Source organism: Helicoverpa zea, chromosome 6, assembly GCF_022581195.2.
Source record: "Helicoverpa zea isolate HzStark_Cry1AcR chromosome 6, ilHelZeax1.1, whole genome shotgun sequence".
NCBI classification, from domain to species: Eukaryota; Metazoa; Arthropoda; class Insecta; order Lepidoptera; family Noctuidae; genus Helicoverpa; species Helicoverpa zea.
The window spans coordinates 3764598-3791464 of NC_061457.1; the positions used below are offsets into that span (position 1 = coordinate 3764598).

The 26867-nt window shown below is 37.3% G+C and overlaps 2 protein-coding genes across 4 annotated transcripts in view; one reads left to right on the forward strand and one right to left on the reverse strand.

The window, feature by feature from the left end:
* Positions 1–17437, forward strand: part of LOC124631512 — an 87420-nt gene extending 69983 nt beyond the window's left edge. For 2 of the 3 annotated variants that reach the window (XM_047165945.1, XM_047165944.1), the window contains exons 2-6: positions 12785–12897; positions 13295–13443; positions 13540–13980; positions 14070–14244; positions 15391–17437. In XM_047165945.1, the coding sequence (XP_047021901.1) occupies positions 12785–12897; positions 13295–13443; positions 13540–13980; positions 14070–14244; positions 15391–16815 (2303 nt within the window). In that variant the 3' untranslated portion in view covers positions 16816–17437. Of the gene's footprint in view, positions 1–5489; positions 5731–12784; positions 12898–13294; positions 13444–13539; positions 13981–14069; positions 14245–15390 lie in introns of those variants that run through there. The other variant, XM_047165943.1, reaches the window with a different exon arrangement.
* A 71-nt stretch (positions 17438–17508) lies between these two features.
* Positions 17509–26472, reverse strand: LOC124631513 (ATP-binding cassette sub-family F member 3). Its single transcript, XM_047165946.1, has 12 exons — positions 26267–26472; positions 25964–26069; positions 25344–25512; positions 24253–24467; positions 23605–23868; positions 22065–22265; positions 21492–21674; positions 20926–21099; positions 20482–20656; positions 19437–19617; positions 18455–18675; positions 17509–17950 (listed from the first exon to the last, which is right to left on the reverse strand). Exons 1-12 carry the CDS (start codon positions 26337–26339, stop codon positions 17795–17797), a joined length of 2118 nt encoding a protein of 705 aa, XP_047021902.1. The 5' UTR covers positions 26340–26472; the 3' UTR covers positions 17509–17794.
* Positions 26473–26867: the final 395 nt, after the last annotated feature.

The following is a 26867-nucleotide window of genomic DNA, read 5'->3' on the forward strand; positions in this document are numbered from 1 at the left end:
CTTTTTTTCTAACTTTAAGGAATTCAGAGCGGAAAGGGTTGACAGTCGGACTGTGTCACCTCGCTTAGTCCCGTGGCGATGCGTGTCTCGGGCCTGCACTGCGACTGGTAGTGAACCTAGGCTTTGCAGATTACAAAAGCACTCTCCCTTTTGCCCGTGCCATCCTGGTCGTGCAGATATGTGCCGACCGAGATGGCGCCCCCTAGACGTGGTACCCGGGGCGGACCGCCCCCGCCTCCCCCTTACGCCGCTACTGACGTCCGTGATTGAAACTATAGATAAATTAGGGTTAATACGCCAAATGTCGGCCCCCTTAGCGATTTTCTGATTGCGGTTCGCTATAGCACCGACAGTTTCCAACGAAAGATAGTTTCTGATGCGGTTTTGGATAGTTTGATTAATCTATGTCATGTTTATAGGCATAAGATTGATATTTCTACGAAAAGAAAAAAGTAATAAGGCTTCTAATGTCGGCCCCTATTTCTTGTACCTTATTTCTTGAGATTCAACTAATATCACCCCTGCCGTTATTTGGCTATTAAACGTAAAATAGATCTATTTTCCTATAAGCTTTGCAAATTCTCTTGTTAAGCCAACGGAATTAGTACAATAGGAATTTATAAAATAGACTGCATTTGCTTTAAGTCGGCCACGGCCGAGACTCCGGTTTTAAGTCAAAACTGTTGTCCTAATGGCGGCCTCCTATTTTTCCTTGAAAAATATACGCAAAACGCTGAAAAAACTATCTTAAAATATAGTAAAAATAACCCATTAGTGATAATCAAGCTTAAAAGAAAAATAAATAAATGTTTTATCGTTCTAATATCAATCCCCAAAATGTGAGTATTCACTTCGAGTAAGCTACTTTACGTGCGAATTTGATGTTTCAACGGCGCAATCGCTACTGACGCTCAGTATGAGAAGAGTAAATGACAGAATTGGATAGTAACGATTTGTACGTACAGAGTATAAACCAAAGTTGCAATTCGAGGAGCAAAACTAACACTTAATTACCTTTTGAATGAATGCAAGCTGAAAATGTACAGACGGCCGAAGTTTGGGGGGAGGCCGACATTTGGCGTATTTACCCTACTAAGTCTCTGCTGGAGCATTATTGATCATAAATAGTTATTAAAAATTTTTAATTTTGAAAATGATTTTTCAACAGATGCTACTGAAACCGGCAGTGTAAGTAATATTCTTAGCGCTATTACTGTTTTCGGAAATATTGAAATGAAATAATTGGTAAAAAGATATTTCGATTTGCCGCCCCCTACGACGTGCCGCCCGCGTGCGGTGCACGCCATGCACGCCCGCTTACGGCGGGCCTGCTCACTACAAAGGTATACAACGAAGAAACTAAACCAAACTTCAGTAACTATGCAAAAGTTAGATGATTATATTATCTAACAATCATACAGTCTTTGCTGACGTTCGACTAACCTAAAAATAATCATAGCTTTTTTGTGTCTATGAGTAAGCATTACGAATCAATCTCGACGTTTGATAAGCTATTCGCTAATTAAGTATGTCTGTGACCATAGAAATTTTATGTCTAAAACTTTGAACTCCACATAAAACAAATTTCAAAAATATCAAGTAAAATCCTTACTAATTAATAGTACAAATGCAAATCGGCAAATGCATGTCTATCCGGCTTTTACGCCAAACTATTGAACCTTAAACAGATTAGATTGAAATTTAACTACACGTCAGCTAGTCGTTTGCCTAAAAACAGACATAGGCTACTTTTTGTTCAGGTGCAGGAAGAAGTTCGCACGACAGCAGGTGGAACATTACGTAAAAAATAAGTTATCATACAATAATCGATATATTTAACTCGAATGATTCACCATTTGCCTTGCGATATAAATGAAAGTGTTATCATCATTTAATCCTCACATTAATTTGCCTATCTGTATCTCCAAACAGATTGGGTTATCGCACGCGAATCCGTCAGGCCTGAGGCCATATTCATTAATATCACAATGTTTGAATATTAAGTATACCGTTACTGCTAAGTCTATGTAGACGGGGTCATGCATAGTACCTATTTTAGTGTTGGTAACTGAAAAGATGACAGGTACCCGTTAAGGGTTAGATCATCGGTACAAACAATGTAGTAGAAGTAGATGCAAAGCTAAAAACTAGGTTTGGTTTTCCATGCCATTGTTAACTGCGTGTTAGTAATCTGTGAAATAAAGTAGAACATACTGTTGTATGCTCGTTTGGTAGGACCACTTAACCAGTTTAGACGCAATTAAGAAGGTAAATATTAAGATAGACTGATATATTCCAAAATTCGGAAATAATTTTCTCAGGAAATAGGTGAACACTGAACTATTGGTTTTGGAAACTAAAAATGTCCGTCGTCGTAAGCACCTAGACTAACGAGCGAGTAATGACTATCTCGGTGGAAACCGACGGTTCTAATCAATTTTTAACGCACGAATAGGTCACGAAATGTTAGCAATCTTTACCTACCCATAGTACGATTATATGTACAAAAGGTTATGGACGTACTGGCCTATAATGACACAGAATAATCTCGGCCATGAAGCTGTTGAAAAACTTCTTTAAAATCTTTGCTTATATTATAAAATTTTTTGTTTCAACGTGCTAATCTCAGGAACTACTGGTCCGATTTGAATAGAACTACTTCAGTGTAAGGTAGGTAGCCTATTTATCGAGGTAGGCTCTAGGCACCTTTGTATCCAGATGTGCGGCAGTGCCCACGTGATGCGAGTAAAACATTCCGCAGAAGCTAGTGTTAAAATATATAGAAATAACAACTACAAAACAAGTAAAGTACTAGTGTTAGAGCGCTGGTTTCATGCCAAGTCATTAAGTATTAAGGTTACTTATGAAACATCGCAATGAGGAAGGAATCGCTTTGATAAAGATGGCGTTATTAACAATCGTCTTTAAAAAGTGTTGCTCATTTGTTTAATGCAACAGTCTAGTCGGTTACGAAGTTTTTTACCGGTTCTTCTTCATAGGGCAGAGTATTGCCATTTTAAAGTCATGCTCAAGCTACTGCCCCACTAAATATGGAACTGTAAAAAAGATTTGTAGATAACAGATAAATAATCTAAACCAAAAATTCACGCGGGATATTTTGTTTTGGTTGCTTTACCTATGGTGCAATCAAACTTCATTTGCGTTCTTCTATTTTCGGCTCTAAAGTTGTTAATGGTCTATAGATGACGGATTTATGAGTAGAATTACAAGATAAATTACGTTTTTCTTTCTCCATTAAGGTTTACTGAGTAAACATGTAAAGTTCCCATCCCATAGTCATTCATATAAGATCGGATACACTTTCGGTTTTTACTTTCATGATGGCATGTTTTCCAAAACTTTTGTTAATTACAAGGCAAGAAAAATTTAACTACCAGTTGTAAGACGAACAAAATATCTAGTAAAGATTTCATAGTAGGTACGTAGAGACTTCCTAGCTTCCTACTAAGTGCACAACTTGTATAATTCATAATTACATCATCTACTGTCTTTATCATTAGATATGATCTTTTGCATACATTATCAGATAGCATACAAACCTACATATACCTAACAATATTGTAATTCGACCAAATACAGAAAGATCACATACTTAGACACTTAAATAACTTATGCAAGCTTTTATGAAAAAAGAACAAACCGAAATCCGAATTGAGAATCTGTTTTTTTTTGGGAAAGATTTTTTCCCTGGCTGGATTTAGAACTAAAAACAATTGAATTGAAGGACAAAAAAGAAGATAAAATGATGCTCGGAGTTCAGCTCGCGTGACTATGAAAACATTCGCTTCTGGTAGCAGATAATTGAGATAAATTGATCATTGTGTCAACGAATGTGTGCACGAATGTTGGTACATTCGTGCGGACGTTGGCTAACTTTGAGAATAACTTAGACGAAGACAATTCACTCATCACGACATGTTAAGACGTTTTGTTCACACATTCGTTTTTATAGTTGCATGTAATACCCACGAAGTTCCCACGGAACAGTTATTGGACAAAGATGTAACCAACTTCCACTACATATTTGTTAAATTTTGGAGGAAACGAAGCATTGTCATGGTTTGAAAGAAAATTGAAGGTTACCAGGGAAGAGTAGAGCATTCTCAGCATAGACAAGAACATTTTTATCTTTTGGAATGCAGATCTTTAGATAATAATTTGAAGTGGAACTTGGGATTTTTATGCATTTATCTAAAACTTTATTCCCACCTGTTCATGGAATGTCATATCATCTAGTCTAGACAATTACCCAAAATCGTACATAGGTTTTCAAAACATGCGCACAATCACTATTATGATTTGTGAAGAATCAGTACGTCGTGTCAGCAGTGCCATGACCAAACATATCATTTGAATGAAATAAATCAAGACGTTCAAATTTATGAATCACTGATTGTCGTTTCTTGACAGCCATTAATTACAGTATTTTGGTATTCACTTTCTATTTCAACTTCATATCTCTAGACGGAGTAATTTTAGCTGACCCATAACAACTGCTGACCCTGGCTAGAGGACGCAGCAATCATAGATAAAAACTAAACGACCCTCGAAAATTAAGAAACAAACTCCTCAATTAATACGTGCTGATAGCGATGAAGTGGTTCGATATCTATCAATAATTAAACTGATCATAAAGATAGCTCGAATCACAAACCCGGATCTACGGTCAACTAACTGGAGCAAATTAATGTTTCCAATTCACTTTGTTAGCTTAATTCCAACACCAACTATAATTCCGAGGTGTTAACGGTTAACTTTACAAGAATACGTTTATTTATAACTAAGGTAAGTACAAGTAACTCAGTAACCAGATATTAGTGTCGTGGGATTATGACCAATTGCGTAACGAAATGTCCTATTTATTCGATACGACAAGCCGTCGCTGCGTAGTTTCGGTCTAGTGATCGCATTCGATCAGCCGCGCGGCGATCGCACGGCGCGGGTATTGCACCTGCCCCATCATCGCTTCCTACAATATAATGTAGTATCTATTGGTTTGAATAAGTACAACCAACGGGCCTTGTATATTAGATGTCAATTGGGACAGATAAGACCATCACCCAGTTTCCTTGATAATTTATCCAAACAAGCTAAAAGAAATTGCTGCCTTTATGTTATGATAGATGGTTATCTTGACATTTACAAATGTTTAACGTGCGAAAGCATTGTTCGGGTAGTACACTTTCTAGCTCATCTTTTCAAACAGGTACATTTCCATACCGATATCCTCCTTGATTGATCGCTAGTGGCACATTGCTGCGTACTTTCTCCGGCGATTAGTTTAGACTTTTTGTTCAATTATGAATAACGACGGTTGTACGACAACTTTGTTAATTTCGTCTTCCGAACGAGTAATCGAAAGAATTGAGATTGAAATGAGATTGGGGCGGTCGGGCGATGGCGCGGTAATTGCACCGTGCTGCGGGCTGCGGCCGCGACTGCCGGCGCAGCGGCGGCCTCGCCTCAGTCCGTTCTGCGCCGCCGCTCCGGCCGCGTCTCCAGCACTACCACCGAACATTACGATGAATTAACTCGACTATGGCCGCCAGAGCCCAAACTTAAAAACTTCGTGAGTGACCTCAAGTGGGTGGAAGATGAGCGAAGAACAGGAACAGTGCGACTCGTTCAACTCGTGGGAGCTGAACGGGCTGAACTCCTTGGACCTGTGGGACTACACTGTCGAGCTGGAGTGCCTGCAAGGAACCGAAGGTTAGTTTCGCAAGGCTGTGTGAGCGGCGCTCGCTGGTCGTCGCCCTAGACGTTGCGCTCGCAGCAATTCGTAACGCAAAGAACAAAACTAAATAGAATCGATGCATGGAATTGTTTGAATAACGTCAGTCTGTTACGCTAGCGTTTACGGTACCGCTTTCTATAGGTCTTTCTCGTTAGATTTAGATTATCTTCGACGATTAATGTCATGGTTTATTTTCTAAAGGATATTTATGGTCACGAGCATTGATCGGGAGAGATTTAGTGATGTATTATGTATTGTTGCAATTATTTGTTAGCTTTTCCCTTTAAGGTGACTCGTGCTTTGTTAAGCCATTGCTTAACAATGGTCTAACTAAGCAAAGTGCTAACAATAATGATTGTATCACGGGCTCGTGCATATTGGAGAGGTTACGTGGTATTACAGACGCATTTAACACCTTCAAGCACGTCCGCATCTTCAATTATAACGGTACTGAAGTGTATCGTGCACATCATGACGATGCATTCGAGAACTGCCTTGTAATTAATACTGAGGCATCATCAAAAAATATAACTTTTATTATTGCCATCGACCTTAAAACTCATAAAAACGTTGCACATAGCGCGATAAAATGGTCTGTTCCTTATCATTTTGATATTGGTTTAATTATCTGATTGATATAATACCCTAACACAAGATAAAACTAAGCCAGCTGCAACTGATGTAGGAGAACGTCAAACGCTTGAAAATTTCCTAAAGTTACGTGCGCATATGGTAATGTAGGTAAATATATGCAATACAAAAACATAAGCAAGAACATGAACATGAAAGTTACACCTTTTTCTGCACGAGCAAAATGTGACTATACATAGAAACAAGTGAAGATATACTTAGATAGGTAATTAAACAGTCTATAAATAAAACGTCATTGAAACACAATAAACTGGTCTGTATTCTACCAAGTCATTATTTATGTATCCGTGTTTTATACCACAATAGCTTAACTGAAACATGCCTATTGAAATGAAGCTAAAAGTACATATAAAACAATGATTTTCCGGAAAATTCAACCATTGAATTCACTTAACCGACTTCCAAAATAAGGGGAAGATTTTACCTTGAAGGATTATCAGTCATTTTTGTGTCACATCTTGAGTCTTTAATTTAATTCTTCATAAAGCAAAGCCATTTTTGCTAACGGTTATAAATTCATTATGGAGGTAAAGTTTTTTGTTTTAGCAACTAAGCAACCTTCGGACTTCGCTCTTGAACTCTCCACGAGTATTTATTAAGACTATATTTCATAGTGTTTACTTGCAATTCATGACATGAGAACACTTCTTGTTTTTATGACTTGTAGTTTTACCAAAGAGGATATTACTTATATAAGATGAGCATGTTTTAAAGGCAAGATATACCTAGTTAAAAGTTGTTGCTTATGGCAACAACGGCTGTTTTGACCAGGATATTCTAGAACTAATGAACTGATAAAAAATGTAATCAAAAGCGACATTATCCCTAAGTGCTACTAGGCTGTGATTCGTGTAGTCATCAAGATAAAGCAAAAAAAAGATTATAAATAAAACTATTTCATATTAGCACTTATTATTATTTATTTCTTTATAATGTACACAACTAACATTTAAAAGATAGACGCTCATGTACCATAGAGAATGAAGCGTGCCTTCTACCCAGAGCTTCGTAAATGCAACCCGTCATTGTTTTTCCTCACACTGCGTACAGTCGTAAACTCCAATGTTTTCGTAATAACAACCAGTTGCCATTAAATTAACTTTTATAACCACTTAACACGTACATTACGCACTTTTGTGACGCGACTGTACGCTCCGTAGAATTCTGCTGAAACTGTGTATCGTTGCTTTGTAAATGTCGTAATGAGACAAATTACAATAACTTGCGATAATGGATGTTACAAATGTTTTAAATGCCTTATTTATCCATTTAAGTGATTTCCTGGGTGACATGAAGAAAAATAAAGAAGCCAGTCAGCATACATGGCACTTGATATTTGCAATAATAAATTTGCTAATAGATATAGGTCCAAGTGTGCGAAAAGCTGGTAGTCACAAGTTGGAAGAATCAAACTGATCAGCAAAGATATCAATAGTTCCAATTAATTAAAGTTACCATAGTATGACATCGTCATATTTTCACAAAAGACAAAAAAAAACAATTATGCTCGTGGGAGGTTCGGAAAACAATCCATAAAAATATAAAGAAAAAAATATAATTTCATTCATAATTAATTAGGTAATCAAGATTGCAATCTTGATCAATACATCTCAGAAAATAAGCTGTATCTCATTAAGGCTTATTAAATAAGGTAGGTAGGTACCTAGATTAGTCTAGTGTTATGTGGTTAGCCACATAAAACCTTTTTTTGTCGTTGAACAATTTGCAAATAAACAAGTCACAGTTGATTACCTGCCTAATATTTATATTTTGTTTGCGGTCACTTACCCTCACGCTATTCGCTTGGGACACTTCAGTTTTAAGCATGACTAGTTTAGTGGTGATATAATATAACCAGACCATTTTGGAGATCTTATCAAGTTATCACGGTAAATGCACGCCATGATACTTGATCCATAGATTAAAAAAAAAACATTTAGATTGTCTTTGAGATAAAATATTTGTCATGCTTAAGTAGGTGGTAATTCTGGCTGTCTTTATGGTTAAATGGGCGTACTGGCATGGTAATTCTTTGCCAATATCTATCGTTTAACCCTAGAAGCCCACTCTACGTAAATTTGACGTATACCGCGGCGAAATATCTCTGTTACTTTCACGTTTACCGTCAGATCGCCGCTAACTTCTGAACCAACTCAGTAGCCATTGGGACCTCGCAGGACACAGTTGCATCATCTCGGTAAGTGCCGCCATTTTGTTGTAATAGAGAGGTTGCACGTCATTTTGACGTATAATTGGGCTTTGTGTAACTTTTGAAATTGTTTCAAATTTTTTAAATTTGTGATTTATTTGAGTTAATCGTATTGTTTCGTTACATTTTACATATAATATTAATATTTTCAGGTTGAATACAAAATGGCGTCCCGTCAACGGCTAAACCAGGACGAAATTGCTACAATTTTAGAAAATGATGACGATTATTCTCCGCTGGATTCGGAATCCGAGAAAGAAGATTGTGTAGTTGAAGATGATGTCTGGAGTGATAATGGAATGGTACCATCATCATCAGAAAATATTAGTGATGAGCCAGAACCAAAAAAACGACGCTATTGTGGATTTTGCTCATATAAAAAAAGGTGGATGGCCAAAGCGCAGTGTTGCAAATGATGTATGTGGAGAACACAACATTGATGTTTGTCAAGACTGTATATAAAGACTGTTTTTTTCTAAGAGACTTATAAAATATTATTACTAGTCGATTTAATTTTATGAAAAAATTTTAAACTAGTTGTTTTTTTTATAATTACATAATTTTAAGAAAAAGTGTTAGAGGCTTGATTTTTTTGTTGTTTTTTTTCTAAGATTTGATTGAAATGCCATAATAGTATTAATAAAGAGTATTTTTTAACTTAAAATCTATTTTATTTATTAATTAAAACTTCAATTATGATAACTCATTCAAAAATATAGTTCATTAACAGAAAAAAATTGGAAAACTCTGAAGTTTTATTTTTACACGTCATTTTTACGTATGATTGGGCTTTATAACTAGTTAAATATGATTGGGCTTCTAGGGTTAACTAAGCTCTGGAAATAGCTAGGTAAATGTACAAGCAAGTCTGTTTACATCAACAACATCGTTATTTACCAATTAACGTTACTAATTGAGTAGGTACCTAGTCCAAACTGTCACATCGGGTAATTATCTTAATGGAAGAAATTAACGTCTAACGATTTATTGAAAAGTCAATATTATGGAATATTCCGACAAATTGTTTCGCGATGTACCTTAATGATCAAATTGATTTAGAGAGAAATTATATTAGTGTTCAATTTAAGGAAAGTTGTAGACACAAGCCCTCAGAATTGAGTAGTCCTAAAATAAGTTAGAAAACGAACAAGCAAGGCCAGCCTGGGCCAGCCATAAAAACGATTTAATAAAATGCAATCAAGCCATGAAATATTGTTTTAAATTCTTTCTCAATGCAAATATTTCTCAACAACCAAGAAGAAAGAACTGAAATTCGGTAACGTCAATCGTCAAACGGGTTACAAAACTCTGCCCGAGTCATAAGTCAGAGTTCGTTCATTGTACGAGTCTATAGAACTCATGAGTCATTGTCATTCAGTCATCCGTCATATTGTCTGTAATTGCTATGTGACATATACGAGTTATTTGATTGGTATGCACAATGGGATATTACGAACAATTGAAGAGTTTTTGCTCCATTTAGTTTGTAAATAACACGATAGTCATCATAAATCGTGGGATTTGCATTTGAATGTAAAATTGCTTCTCTAGTTTTATTAGTTTTTGCCATGAAACTTTAAGCAATCGTTTCGAGTTATGAACTAGTGTTTAGCTAAAACGCTCTGTCTGGCAAACTGCTAATGTCTTTAAATTATTATAAAAGACAACACTTTATCAAGTCAAAACGTTATTGAAAGATTTTTATGATACAAAATTAAAGTTAATAATTCATAATAATATTACCACCTCATAGTTTACTTAGGTACATTAAACTGATATGCGCCTTTGGCTTCAGTCTATTAAAAATGGCTTATTTTGAATGATTACTAACACCTATTGTTACATTGTTGAGAAAACAGTTAAGTACTACTTATAATTTTCTCTTTGGGAGATCAAATCATGAGATCAGTACGCTGATCTGAATATCATCGTGCGAGAAAGTTTCGGATTATGTTATACCTACCAGATTACATTCTTGGCAAAAACTCGATGGCCAAGAGAGAGTCTTATTGTTTCCATAATGCTGAATTTGAAATTAAATTACATCGGCGTAATTGAATTTTCGGTAATTTGATCATCAGATTTAATGGAACGTGTTTTCAGCGTTCAGATGCATGAAATTACCAGTCATCATTGCCAATTTGTTTACCTTTTACCAATATGTTTTAACGAGGTTCCCGAGCAAGTAGAAGCCCGATACATTTTATTTTCTAAAGTGATCAATCCGGAAAGTACAGAAAATAAATCTATATATAAAACTTTTTAGTGTAGCGACAAGGCTTCTAAAATAGCGAACTCGCATAACACCATCAACAGACTATGTTTATATCATCACAGTTTTAAACCCATTACTTGATCTGTCTGATACTAAGATACGATCACCACCTCTCACGTTAAGACCTAGGAACATACTTTCACGGACTAAAATTGGTTGTAAGTTTGAAAGTAGCTATACAATATTACATTAATGAATCATGTGCTTAAAATGCTATATTTCTAAGTCTTTAATTAATCAATGATAAGCATCTCGTAAAAACAACACGCTCAGACTGCAGATTAATGCAAATTCAGCAGAATTTACATTTATGAATCACTGCTCAACTGATTTACCCAGAACTTGATAAACTAGCTGCAACGAAGTCTCGACTGGTTTCGTATCAACAATTCCTCACGTTTGCTGGCCAGTTACAGGAATTACATCGATTGCTACTCGTCCGTCAAACACAGGCATCACTGAAGCGAGAGACAGTGGTCTACGTTTCAAAGCCGGTTTAATCAATGTTGCGAAGTTAAAAATATCTTACATCAGCAATAAGCCGATTTCCAGTCCCACCAACAGCAAAAAACCATAGCACGCGAAAAAATACTGGTTTCATTGCTCAGTTGAAAGAATAAAAAGTATTTTTCGATTAGATAAATTTCAATTCACAGATACGTTACGCGGTAATACCTGTACATGCGATGGTTATAGAATACGTAATTTTAGAATTTCATTGGTGCATAACTAACGTGCGTCAGATTTTTTTTCTTCATACTTTTTAATACCCTTGCGTGCGGCATAAGGCCTAAACGAGTTCTGTAACACCATTATAATATACGTCAGCTTGACTGGTGAACGTATACTTTGTGATGAAAAAAACACAAGACTGGAACCGACTAGCATGAATTCACTGAAATAAACGCTATATTTTTTTCTGTACAAAAAATCGTCGTCCATAAATTGTTATTTATTATGTACAACTACGGGTTTCAACTCTACGTCGCATCTGAGTGCCTCCAATTAAAATCTAGTGTTGTTTGCGGTATGTCCCTCCTACCATAAAATACCTACGAAACGAGTATTAGACGTAGCATAGCTCAAAATATTTGGAGCGAAGAATATTTCCTAGACCATGTGAAATATCTTATCTCGTGTATAAACATCAACATTGTAGTTTGTTGCATTAATTTATGCGAAAACGAATGATAAACTTAGTTAAGTAATATTTATTTATCAGAAGATTTTGGAGAACTTTTTCCGCATACTTACAACAATTCCAACGTTCAACAGTTAAATAAATCACAATTTCCCCGATATGTCTATCAACTTTCATCTACGTGCGTTCCGTACATACTCATTGACCTGGATTTCGATAATTTTGCGTTATTCTTCGAGCGGGCAAGGTTACATTGCAAAAACCTTTCACGGACGGATCGATGAAGGCGTTGTGCGTGGCGTCTTTTGTTCTATTTTAAGTTGACAGTGTTGTTGCTTGGCAAGCGTTGTATTGTGTTGTGTCACAGGTGTTCGTTTACCCGTGTCTGTTTGTCAGCTGTCGCAATGCGCCAAGCGGCCCGCCGTCACTCAACTGCAGAAACGCGATGGTGTTCTGATAGCTTAATTACTTCGTCCAACTCACCCTCTTATCTTTAGATGCAATGTCTTTCACTTTTAACATTCTTTCGTCTCTACATGGCTGGACTAGGCAAACACAGACAAGTTTGTCAAACAAACGAGTAAGTAGAGATCATGCGTGGTTACGTGTTGAGCCAAACTTCTTAGGTAACTGTAAGGTACGGAGAAGAGAAACGAAAAAGATCATTAACCTTTTAGGGTGTCGTATTTTACTACTAGTTAATAATTTAAGACTTGAAACAAAGTCATTAAACATTAATTTTCTTATTTCCAGATTTGCAGTTGGCAGCGGAACTCGGCAAAACTCTATTGGAGAGGAACAAGGAACTCGAAACAGCTCTTCGTCAACACCAGAATATCATCGAAGACCAAACACAGGAAATTGAGGTACTTAAACAATTAAATAAAACGATCTAATACAATAGGACAATCTCATAATAAAATTGAAATAACCATAACAGTTTGATATAACGTCAGAGGCAGATATAACTAGTTACAGCCAGTATTATTTCCTATCATTAAGGCTATAGACAATTTAAATCATAATAACGATCTCGACTACCATTTGAACTTCCTAACCCACCATAATTACTGTCAATAACAACGATTAGAACATAATAAACAAACATTGCATTACGAACCCACGTTATGACAAAAACTTATAAATTAAATTACAAAATTATTCCAAGTACGCAATATCTTGGTGAGATTGACAGCAAAGATAAATTAGCTGGCAAACATGAAGTATCTTAACGTAATTTTAATGCAAATGTTATTGTTTCAGTACTTAACGAAACAGACGGTCGCGCTTCGTGAGGTGAACGACTCCAGGCTGAGGATCTATGAACAACTGGAAGTGAGCATTCAAGATTTGGAGCGCGCTAACCACAGGCTAGCTGTCGACCATGCCGCGGAAAAGAAACACATTAAAACGTAAGCATTTACGAAAATTCACGACAATTTGCTTCCTATTAACGCAATCTAAAGTCATGAGGTACATTTAACATATTTTTTTTGTCATGTTTTTAGTCTGTGCGCCACAATTGAGACGCTGGAGACCAAATGTGAGGAACTACAAAAGACTGTCGACGACCTAAACGCCCAGCTGGAGATCTCCAGGCGAAGGGCAGAACGGAAACCCGAAGTTGAGAAACCCAAAGAAAAAGAGAAATCTGTTGAATTAACTCTCAGTGTCAAAAAGCCTGATGTAAACAGTACACCGATTAAGACGGTAGCACCTCTCCCAGAACTGACTAAAGAGGATGAGGATTTACTCAGGCTTAGCGATGAACTCCGAGAGAGCAAGGTAGCGTTCGCACAAGAACAGAGGAGGGTGACGGAACTGGAGGAACAGTTGGCGTCGATGGTCCAGGAGAACAACAGACTGCACGACCAGTTCAGGAATTGGCAACAAAGGGAAGACGAGCCGAAGTCTATGCATGAAGAATTCTCTATCCTTGAAGAAGTCAGGTAAAAACTGCTCAACTATTTGGAAATCTTATTATTCCAAAATGTTTCATTCATGGTAGCATCACTTATGTGTTTTATTTTCCTCACAGACAAGGACAGCTATGCATAAGATGTCTGAGAGGCGTGGAGAGAGGAGACGACATGTCGTCAATGCTAGACGGAGACGATGATGATAGGAGCGCAATCAGCTCTCTGATTCTTCCTCCGTCAGGCCAGGACAGCCCCCGCGAAGATCTCGTCACTAACAAACTTGTCAAATTCGACGTAAGTGTCACTACGATATCCTTGCATTGCACGTTTCTAAAGATTCTGTTGAAGCTTTAATATCTTTTTGTAGAAATTCTTTTCTGTTATTAACAATGTGTACATTTAATTTTCCTTTTACTTCTCGTCTTGTAACAAAATTAACTCACAGTTCTGCGTAATACGCAAATCGACTAACATCATTAACACGCTAAGACTAATCAATGTGTAGTACAATGTGGAATTCCATTGACAGATCATTCAGACTCATTGGTCCCAACTGTTGAATGTCTATTGTTCAGCAATCGATACACGTAACACTTTCCCACTTTTCCGCCGGAGATGATCGTGTTGGATAAATAAAATATTGGCATTGGACTTCGCCAACAATCTCATATGAATTTCGCTCGTTTCTAGGCGACAAAGCTTTTCCAACTGCCCCTGATGTTGTTGATCACGCTTTGCATATGCATTATGAAGCGCATTTGCAGTAGTTTTCTTTGGATATATCGTATGTAGTCGAAGGTACGTCCATTACCGACTCGTTATTATACTAAACGCGAATAGTGCACGCTGAACGATTCAATGGTGGCGGTGTACCGAGGCTGATAGTTCGTGCAATCACTCCGAACTAACGCATGTTGTGTATGTCTGGACGTAAATGTGCAATAGCCACGTAATTGGTTACAATACGGATGTGGGTTGTTCATACTAATACTAACTCGTAAATAATACTATATGTTGTGTTAATGTGTATATGAAAGTTTTCAGTAGTAATATATTTATTAGCTTATTTATAACTAACATGCAGAGTGATGTCAACTATCAATATTAATCATAAATTATAAGTAAACAATTAATTAAAGGAGTAATGGGTGTATTTTTGACTAATCATATTCGTTAGATATTTTTGTTTTGAATAATTTTGTTTGATTTAAAAATCATTTCATATTCAAGTTCATCTACTTCCTGTGAATTTAACTCGGATTTTCTTTTCAGTAACAGTATTATACTCGTTCATTTCTTGAAAATAACTTCATACAAGAATAATATTATATCACTTGAATAACAAGCATTACATGTTTTAAACTCATCACAATCACTAGTAGCTGTCACAATCTCACTTGGTGCCGTAACAATAACGAATAACCACTATTTACCTTTCAGAATGCCAAGGAAAAGTTACTCCAGGGTATATGGGCGAATAAAGAAGATGGCCACGATAACCCTTACAGAGAACTGGTGCAGAAGTACGAGGCTCTTCTAGAAGTTCAACTGTCACAGGTTAAGAACATCAGAAAGACCAAACCGACCACTTTGCCCAGCACTCAGAATCCGTGTGGACCTCTGTCTCTCCAGGATGAACTGCAAACTTCTGGAGACTACAGCCAGTTCAGTGTCAAAGACACTGATGAGGAAAGCGGACACGGCGAAGAACAGAAAGGAGTCGGCCAAACTAAGAAGGTTGAAACTACTTCGCGCAAGAAGATCATCCAGACTCCGGACTTCTCGGAAGCAGAGACTTCAAGCTCCGGATTTTCGGATGAAACCAGCAACAAAGCTACACAGACAGAACGCGAACGACCAGGCTCGTTCTTGTGCACAATCGCTGACGGAGAAGATTACCGTTTCAGCATCTACGATGATGTCAGCCCCATGGACAGTCGGTTCCGCAACAGACCAGAGTACCGTGAGCTGTTCAAGGAAATCTTCACCATCCTCAAGAAGGCGGCGGAGAACAAAGACGATGGAGAGCAACTGCCGCTCCTCGATGACACCACAGCTGGCAAGGTGCCACCAGTCACACCCGCGAACGAGGAAGCGTCCGGCAACTTCACAGATGACACCCAGAGCGTATTTTCGTCTGTAATGTCTGAACAATCGATTCCAGTGTCCGATATTACCGTGCCCGAAACACCAACTTTGAAAGAAAAAGAAAAACCCCAGCCCGAAGCGGCAAAGAAGGAAGAAAATGGTAACAAAGAGAACAAACCAGTGGCAGAGAGCACCACGGAGAAACCTAAGCCGAGCCCGGCACGCCAACCCAAAGAGCACCCCGTCTCACGAGACCACAGCGTGCAGAGAGAGAAAGAGAGGGAGAGGGAGAAGGAAAAGGAAAGAAAGGAAGAGAAAGAACGCGTTCTCACTCCGCTGGTGCGTCAGCCACTAGAGTACATAGCGGCCACTAGAAAGAAGTCCAGACATCGCAATCGCAAGCACAGCCAGGACCGCCAGGGCGCGGACTCGCCTGTCTTCCCGTCGCCACCTAAGATCACCTACCAGAAATCATCGAGCAAGAAGAGGAGGGACTACAGGCCGATCGAGGCGAGTCCCCTCGTCAGAGCGGCAGAGAACGATTGGAACGGCTCCACGCTACAGTTCTACAACAGAAACTTAAACTCGCCGACTCCCAGCGCAAGCGGCCGGACCGGCAAGATCTACCAGGGATGGAACACCGAGACCGACTCGTGGGACATCAAACAGAGCACTGCGTCACAGGAAATTCACAAGCTGAGGAAACTAGAGCTTTCCTACGCTGAAGTACTGAGGAACGCCGACAAAACAAAGCCTCGGCGCAAAAAGCATCAGTAAATCATAAGTTTTATCTCATCGACCCCTCTTACCAGTAGTAAGAGTCGCGTGATCAACCGCCATTTGTCATTGCCAACTGGACATAAGTAATTTAGATTAGTATTTGTGATCTGGTAGAGTAACTTTTTAATTTTTACCTATATATTCACAATCACAAATTGCCATAATAACCGGTATAGTTATTGTATACCAGTATATTATTTATGTATGTATACTTCAATAGTCCTATAATCAATTTTAATTTATTGAACATTCCCAATAAATACCCTTCCCTCCGATATCACATTCGCCAATCTATTTCGTATGAAATAAATATACTTGCATTTAAAACCAGAGCACCTATCTATGTCTCAAGATAGTTTAACTGCCTGAATTTGAGTTCAATTCTATTAATTTCCACTGAATAATTTAATTCTTCCTATTTTAGTCATTATTTTAATTGTATATTATGTATTTGATCATTGATTTGTAAATATGCATTTTTAAGTTAATTATATTTTTTTAATTGCCATCGATATTTTCGAATATTTCGAACAACGCGTTTATGTATGCTGAAGGTATTTAATGGAGACAAAGTGAGAGAGAGGTTGAAGGTATAAATAAAAATTTGCATTGATATTAACAAGTTTTTCATTTCTCCTTCAGTGAACCGTGTATAAGTAAGAAGTAAGTATAAATAATAATGAAAGACTATTTATATTACAACGATATAATTTAGGGTTACTTTTTACATGGATATACTGTATACATGTGGCTAGGTGTGAAAATTGCGTTAAGCGGGAATGCTAACATAGCGTCATGTCGTGTCGACGGGGCGGATTGAACATTGTCGACCATGGAGGTTCAAAAGGGGAAAAGCGGCAGCTTCACACCACAACACACGTTTATACTATAATCAGGCTAAAACTTAACGGGATGCATTGGCTAAGGCGGCTCGTGGACACGACACGACACGGTGCTGGGATTCCAGCTCATTGGTCTACTTATTCTGAGCTTCGAGTTCTCTCTCGACGATCTTGCGGTATTCATCGAAGCCTCCCTCTATACTGGTGACGGAACCTCCGCCACAAACCCACAGCTCTTTACAAACCATTCGTATTAACCTCTCGTCGTGAGAAACAAGGATAACACCTCCCTATAACAAACAATTAGTTCTCATTAAATATAGACATTAATTCGATAGAACAATGGTAATTTCTTGTCTATTTAAATAATAAAGCGATTAGATCAGAGTTTAATCGCTTTATGGACGACTGTTTACATTCGTTATGTGGCTTCTCTACAGACCATTATAATCACGGTATACAATACGGCTATAAATGGAGTTAACATCTTGGCCCTATAGGCAAACTTTTATGGTTATAAAATCAAATCTGCTTAAATTTATTGCAAGAGTACAGCCAAATTACTCATAATTATCACTGAACTATTAGGCAAAAAATGGCTGAGATAAGAGCTCAGAAGTTTTAGACAAACAAAATTTTATCTGCGTGCAAACCCGTGAAGAAACACAATATATATAGAAGATGAGATAGGTGGTGTGGCTGGTGCCTTCGAAACGAGAAGTTCCTTCTTTACATAGACACAGGGAAAAATACAGCTAAACAATCTTATATAAAATGTACATATAAACACTTACCGTATATTTAGTAATAGCTTTCCCTAACGCCTCAATGGTCTCTATATCCAGATGGTTGGTAGGCTCGTCCAGCACTAAGAAGTTGGGGTTGCCCATACACATCCTTGCGAAGGCGACCCTGGACTTCTGACCTCCGGACAGACTGGCAATCGTTTGTAAAGCTAAGTCCCCACTGACGCCGAAACTGCCCAGTTGTCTTCTATATTCTTCTATCGTTTTACCTGAAGGAATATTTAAAAGTGTAAGTATGTCACTTTGAACGAAAAACGAACGTTAAAAAAACGTAATAACATACGAATTGAGAACATTTTTCTTTTTGGGAAGTTGGTTAAAAATACCTATTTTAACCTATGATTGCATTGTGACATTACTATATTTCGTATGACCATATATTTGCTGGCTGAGTCAAAGTAGAAGATATGCTTATAAAAATAGCAATAAATAATATTGCAAAGAATGGTTTTTTCCACAAAAAGGTATAGTTTATCTGTGATGGTTAATTGGATTTTATATTTTTCCATCCTCCACTGAACCTAACAGGCAACCTTATAAATCATCAAGTATAATTTGATTCCAAATAAACAATTCAGGTAAAAAATGATAAATCAGCAAAAAACCATAAATTCCAAATAAATATGACACAGCATGTAGGTATCGAATTAATCAACCATTGAATCCTAATTATAAAAAGTATTAAGAACAATAGAAGGTAAAAATGATCTTTATTACTCTAGACATAAAGAGCATAGTATCAAGTTACATTTATTCGACCTTTTCAATCTAATCTTATAAAAAGTACCGAGACCTCTAAACCTAGCTACAATCAAACGAAACTGAACTCTATTTATGTGAAAACAAGGTTCATAATATCCCGATCACTTCCTTGAAACATGTCACTGTGTTACCTACAGTATTCATCAGAAAAATAAATAAAGTGACAGATAAAAAACCAGCTCTATTGTGTAAGAAATGAGGTCCAAACCTGGATAACTCCTTTGTAATAGTTCTACGGAATTGACGTTCATTTCAAGTTGGTCGACGTGGTGTTGGGAGAAATAACCGAATTTCAGTCCTCTGTGCACGCTGCGAATACCACTGGTAGGCGATAGAATACCCATGATTATTTTTAATAACGTTGTTTTACCCGCGCCGTTGTCTCCCACCTGGAAAGAGGTAAATAAATAATAATTAATTGGTAGGTATTACATGCTGATTCTGCGATTATGCTAGATTCAGTCACATGGTTGAAAACTAGGTGATAATTAGGAATATATATGCTAATGTATCAAAAGAGAGGAGAGGGTTAGGATACGATTCTTAACTTCATGGGAAAAGAGAAAAAGAAACATATAGTCAATTTCCCAATAAATATTCATAGGATATTATTTACACGAATGATGGTCCATGATCACTGGACTATTTCATGATAATATTTAATCATTACTTCTAAGGTTAAATTCCAATGTAAATAAAGTCGATTGTACCGATCGACCCATAATTACTACTACTGCAAAAAAGCTACCATGAACCGCAATTCATGTTGCCAAGTCGTTATTCCATCAATGGCTGTCACGCATCGTCAACTTATCTCAAACATCATGACATCTGGCTATCAAAGCAATGATGAGTATTCACGACTCTCCAATTATATGGGACCTTTAATTGTTACCATTCTGTCTTCGTCAATTTAGTTTATTCTCAGAAATATTTGTAATTTCATTATATAATTTTAAACTTCTACAAGCAAAAAATCACAATAGGCTAGAATATTACTGGCGGATGTACACTACACAAATCAATACTTTGGTGAAACCACTAGAGTAATATTTTGGCCTTTTCCAACACTGGTTTCACCCTCGTCATGAGAGAACTACTTCCTTCAGCCTGATAAAAGTGGCCTATATATTTGTCTGATGGATGATGTATATTACTTTCAAAAGCTATTGAGAGATTTGTAGGCTAGCAACTAACTTTCGAGTAGCCATTAAGTTTCGCACGAACTATACTTAACTTGGAGGTATACTTACAATACATATCCTAGACTCTAGCGTGGCTCCAAGGTTGACGTCAGAAAATATGACCTTGTCCTTCGAGTAATAAAAACCAACTTCATTCAGCTGCAGAATGGGCGGAGAGAGCGGTTCTGTCTCCGGGAATCGGAGGACCACGTCGATTTCCTTTTCTACAGGCTTTAGTTCAGGTCTGGAAAGAAATTGAGAGATTTAAATTAGTAAAACATAATGGTAAATCATAGTGAGTTCCTATTATATTGGCCTTCTTATTCATACGTCTATATTTTGACTTAATTACATAGTCACAATACACTATGACCATCACACTCATAATTTACCTGACCTTTACAGTCAATGACCTTGACACTGACAATATATGACATCCACGTTCAATATATATGACCTTCACACTCACAATATATGACCTTCACACTCAGACTATACGACCTTGATACTCACAACTTGTCCAGCATCTTAATCTTGCTCTGTACAGAGGAGGCTCGGTTGGCGTTGTATCGGAAGCGGTCGATGAACTCTTGCGTGTGGGCGCGGTGCTGTTGCTGCGCTTCGTACTCGCGTTGTTGGTTCTTGTGTTTCTCCGTCTTCGTTTTGTGGAACTGGTCGTAGTTACCTCTGGAATAGAGTAATTGTAAGTATGATTAGTAAGGCAACTCATAGACTTTTTATGAAAAAATGGTTGGTATGAGTGAATTCAACAGGAGACAGACATAATAAGTATCTTTAAATAACAGCTTGGACATTTTCAAAATGTGATGTGATGTGACATTTTTTATATGTCCATTTGTGTCCATATGATTTCAGTTTTTGGAATAAACACATTATGATTTATGATTATTATGATTCTTATTTATACTTAATTCTTTAAGAATTTTGTACAGGTAGGTACATTTTATATAATGGGAATAATATGGACCCTATGAGACACATGATAAAGAAGTTGGAGTATTTATGAGTCTTCATTAAATCTCTAATAATCAAGGTTTTTGGAAAGTTTGTTAACATACCTGTACGTGTCTATCCTCTGCGTATGCAAGTGCATGATATCCGTGGGTACCGTGTCAAGGAAGTTGCGGTCGTGAGACACCACCAGTAGCGTGGTGGGCCAGTTCTGTAGGTAGTTCTCCAGCCAGATGATCGCCTTTATGTCCAACATGTTTGTGGGCTCGTCGAGTAGGAGGAGGTCGGGTCTGTTGATAGAATGAAATAATCGGTTAGTTTTGATTGTTTTAATCGATTTAAGGTTCGATAAAACCAATGCTTCTTTTTTATGACAAAATCGTTTACCAATGTCTTTAACCACACTCCAGATTGTTATAAGATATATCTGATTATATACTGAAATATTCAAATACAATATAAATTAGTCAATACAAAGTTGGTGAGGTGCAAATGAAAGTATCAATATCAGTGTTTTTATCATCCTGCTGCTTGTCATGGAGAAGGATGGAAATTTAATTACCGCGTGTACCTCAATGTGTGTTGGTGGTTTCAGACTTAAAAGTCCAGATTTCCTTAATATGCAAACAAAACGAATTATGTTTATTTTTTTCTGCATTAAATGAATTAAACACACTTACTTAGAAAACAAAGCTCTAGCCAACGCTAGCCTCATTCGCCAACCTCCAGAGAAAGTCTTGGTCGCTCTCGTCTGCATCTCCGGCGTGAATCCCAAACCGCTGAGAATGATCGACGCACGCGCCGGTGCCTTGTCCGCCTCAATGTTCTCTAGCTGCGCGTATATCTCGCTCAGCTCGTTCGATAAGCTGGGGTCTGTTGAACTGGGGAAATGAGAAATGTGTTATTGGTGTGGAAAAGAAGAGTTGTGCTGTTAATGAAAATTATGGTTAATCTAACTTCGGTAAGCGATTTCATCACCGGGATTTCAGAGAATTCTTTCAATACCCAGCCAGGGAAAAAAATATTATAATATGGGTCTCCTGTGGTTCTAAGCTGTTCTTTAAATCATAAAAAGATATATTTTGAGCCACGAGAATTTTAATTACTAAATCGTGTGGTGTATTATCAGGCACCCTGTACCTATAATAGTGGTAAAACTTGCAATGCAGTTAGCCCTCTGAATTTTCTTCATCCAATTTTTTTGTCTTTACAAGACTGCCAAGTGTCAAAATGGGTAATGTTTTTATAACTATTTCTTAAGTTTAGTTTTACTTGCATTTAAAATTCATATTTGAATAAATATGTGGAAACAGGTAGATGAAGAAATATTTCTTTAATATTGCATCATCTTCAAGTTTTCGTACTTTATCTTGTTTTAATGTTATGGTGCTCCCACATTGCCGTTATAAAATGTTTGTAAACATTTTATAACACCAAAACATTTACTAACAAATGTTAACAATTGTTGCACTTTGTTAGAAACTGTTACATGTTATAAGTGCTCCTACATTGATGGAAAATGTTTAAACATTTTATAACATCTAGTATTGGCTCGCAGTTTGGTTTCGCCTTCTGAGGGCTGAGGACGCCCTTATAAAATGTTTACAAACAAAAGATAACACATGTTTTATTTTGTTATAATTTGTTTTGTTATAAAATGTTTACTATATAACATAACTAAACATTTTCTAACATGAAAATTTATTTGTGATTAAATGTTTGCTAACAAATGTTTACTAACGTTATTAAACATTTTCTAACGGCAATGTGGGAGCACCATATGGTTTGTTGCAGATTCAGGTAAATATGCGAGACATTGCAACCTACCGAGGTTGAATGACTAATTAGATACATATAATATACTAAGTGATGTACTTATAAATTGTTGCCCTTTCATGGTTAACTGCAATGTAGAGCTAATAACGTCTCTTTTTTATCATCTATCTAAACCAAAGAGACTTATTCTTTTGGTATATGAGACTGCATTTTTTTTATTTGTAGCTTTCATATTATGTAATTGTAATATGCTCCAACAATAACTGCGTCTATCTATAGACTTACCATTATCACAAAGTTATAACTACACTATACTCAAGAGTACCCACTACTCTATGTATAGTTATAGAAACTTGGACATCTTTTTCAATAGACCACTTATTACTCTAGACACACACAATATTGATGAAATAGCTGAAAAAAGGTTTTAATACTCCAACTTACCCAGTATTAACAAGAGTAGTGATTTCCTTCTCCCGTTTCAACAAATATTCTCTAGTAGTATCACATTCAAGTACACTTTGCAATGCCACAGTATCGTCCCCCACCACTTCTTGTTCCACATGTAAAATTGATATATGGGAAGGGATCTTCAATTGTTTTGATGCTATCATTCTTAGTAGCGTGGTCTTGCCGAGTCCGTTGCGCCCAACAAGGCCGTACCGTCGACCGAATGCAAGGACTAGGTCCGCGCCTTGTAGTAATACTCTGGAAATACAGTATTGGTTAATATTGGTTAGTTAATTGGTTAAATTTAGTTGATTCCTGCCACTAGGCATTTATGTTGGAAAATTGGGGAGGTGCTACCACTAAGTCAGGGGTAGTTATTCTCCCTATATCTTACTTTTACTAGCTGGTGAGATTGAATAATCATTACAATCCAGTCTCCTATCTCAGATATCTTCTGTACACATCATTATTTTAGCATGTAAATGTTGGTCCTGTAAATTGCTCTCTAGTTGTGTTGGGTGCTGTCTCATCAGGCTATGAGAGTGAAATAATAGAGAAGCAATCAGCCTTAGACACTATATTATAATTATGGTATTCAAAAACCTTTTGAGAGTATAATAAAAATATGCAATTATGTTATACCTGTCACCATAAGCTATATCAAAGTTCTCTATCCTTATATCCTGTGTCCTGTTAGTGCCCTTGGCTTCAAGTTTGCTGTCCTTTTTAGAGGTCACTTGTGACGCAGTAGCAGTTTGAAGTATCGGTGCCGATACCGGTGCCTTGGAGTCTTTCTGTTTCTGCTGTTTTTGTTGTAATTTCGCTTCAGCCTTCTCTAATTTCTTTGCGTCTACTTTCTATAAAGATAGATACAAATTATTAAAGATGAAAGATTGCATTATATTGATTGAATCTTGTGTTGAGCTGTTAAGATTTCAATTCAAGTATCTAATAAAATATGTAAGTATAGCATAGTACATATGACCACATGGCCATGTTTGTTACTATAAAACTACCCATTGTATATTATAGAGTAGATGATAGCTGCCTTGTTATAAATTCTATTTTGAAAATATGTACCACTATTTTCAAGTGGCAATTATTTATAGCTGTAATCTATTATAACAGTAAGCTATATCTGATGTATGTAGTAAATACATTTGTAGACCATATCTGATGTACCTACTCCAAACATCATCCTCCGAGCCTTTTCCCAATCATGTTGGGGTCGGCTTCCAGTCTAACCGGATTCAGCTGAGTACCAGTGCTTTACAAGAAGCGACTGCCTATCTGACCTCCTCAAACCAGTTACCCGGGCAACCCGATACCCCTTGGTTAGACTGGTGTCAGACTTACTGGCTTTAGACTACCCGTAACGACTGCCAAGGATGTTCACTGCCAGCCGGGACCTACTGTTTAACGTGCCATCCGAAACACAGTCAATGGTGTCTAAGATATACTTAGAAAGTACATACAAACTTAGAAAAGTTGCATTAGTACTTGCCTGACCTGGGATCGAACCCGCGCCCACATACTTGAGAGGTTGGTCCTTTACCCACTAGGCCACCACGACTACACGGATACTACGGTAGGATGTACCTACTCCAAACATTGTAGGCAAAACAAAACAATTTTATATAATGCTTATTTACATCAATTTCTTACTTAGTATAGATACTACTTGTTAATCCCATATTTTGTATAGATAATTTGCAGTATATCAAACTACTTACCAAATTGTCATCTCTAGTGTTTATCCATATACTTCTGAGATCTTCAGTTTCAGTCACAGTGGTGGTCATGGATGCCAAGTGTATTGGTGCGTCTAGAACTTTCCGAGGCCCATTACTGCTGCCCGGCTTCTCAGGCTGCAGCATATGCAACAGCTTTTCACATATGTCCCTATATTGAACAATATTTCTTTAAATATAATGTCGGGACACCTTTTTCACACACGGTCGGTTAGCCCCATGGTAAGTTATTTATTAACTTGTGTTATGGGTGCTAACACAACTGATAAACTACATGTAGCTACATATATACATATTTATAAATACATATCATAACACCCAGACCACGGCCAACAAGCATGCTCATCACACAAATGTCGACCGAACCGGGAATCGAACCCGGGACCTCAGGTTCGGCGGTCCGGCATGATGACCATTGCGCCATCGAGGTCGTCAATGCTGGTTTGTAAGCAAAATTAGGTGTATTTAAATTATATTTGGGATATTTTCACATGCATAGTAACTGTTCTTTATCACAAGCTATCAAAAGCTGGGTCAGTGGGTTGTCTTAGCTGTGAATATCATGGTAAAATTGAGCCAAAATGTGTGAAGTAAAAAGTAACCTTATATCTTTTTCCGATTTCTGTGAGATTCCCTGGAGTACTTCGCCAACTGCTTCGTAGACTTCTTCAGTGTCCTCGAACTCGCCGGCGCTACTATCCAATATGTCTGTAAGGCAACCATACACATTTCTGTGAGTCCTTGTAACTCATGGACATACAAAATAAAACTGGACCTGCAGGAATAATACACTGGCAAATGATCTTAGACATAACTGTAGTAATTACTTTTGCACCGAACTTAAAACCCTTAAATAACACATTTGTGAACTAATAAACTTTTTTTATAACCTACAGAAAACATACCTTCAACGTATTTCATCAATTCCTCGTCTATAAGCGGGAATTGACTTTTAATGTATTCACCACATTGAGCCATTTTTATGATCAATGTTAATTGCTGTGTTTATTAATAAATATCATTTATTTATTTTATTTCTAAATGCAATTTTGCAAATGCACTAAAATCGCCCGATGTCACGTCACGTCACCGAGCAATCGAATGTCAAATCGTCAAAATGCCAAAAAAATTTAACTTTCTGACAGATTGTAGGATTACCATAATACAAAAATAATCGTAAATTGGCGGACCTTGGGTGCGAGTGCGGGGCTGCCGTGCAGACGATGTCCCACCTAATCGCATGTCCACTGTGCCCTGAAACCTGCTCGCGGGAGGACTTAATGAGCGCATCCGGCCGTGCTCTCGCTGTGGCGGAATATTGGGCTGACATAGTGTAGTCTCATATGACATGTCATCGACTCGAAAGAAGAAGAAGAATCGTAAATTTTACTTGTCCTAATATCAACTAATTTCGGATTAGGATTGAGATGCATATATTATACATCCTATATTCCATTATCTCCGCGTTTCGTGTGCATAAAATTATTGTAATGTAAAAGCAAAGCC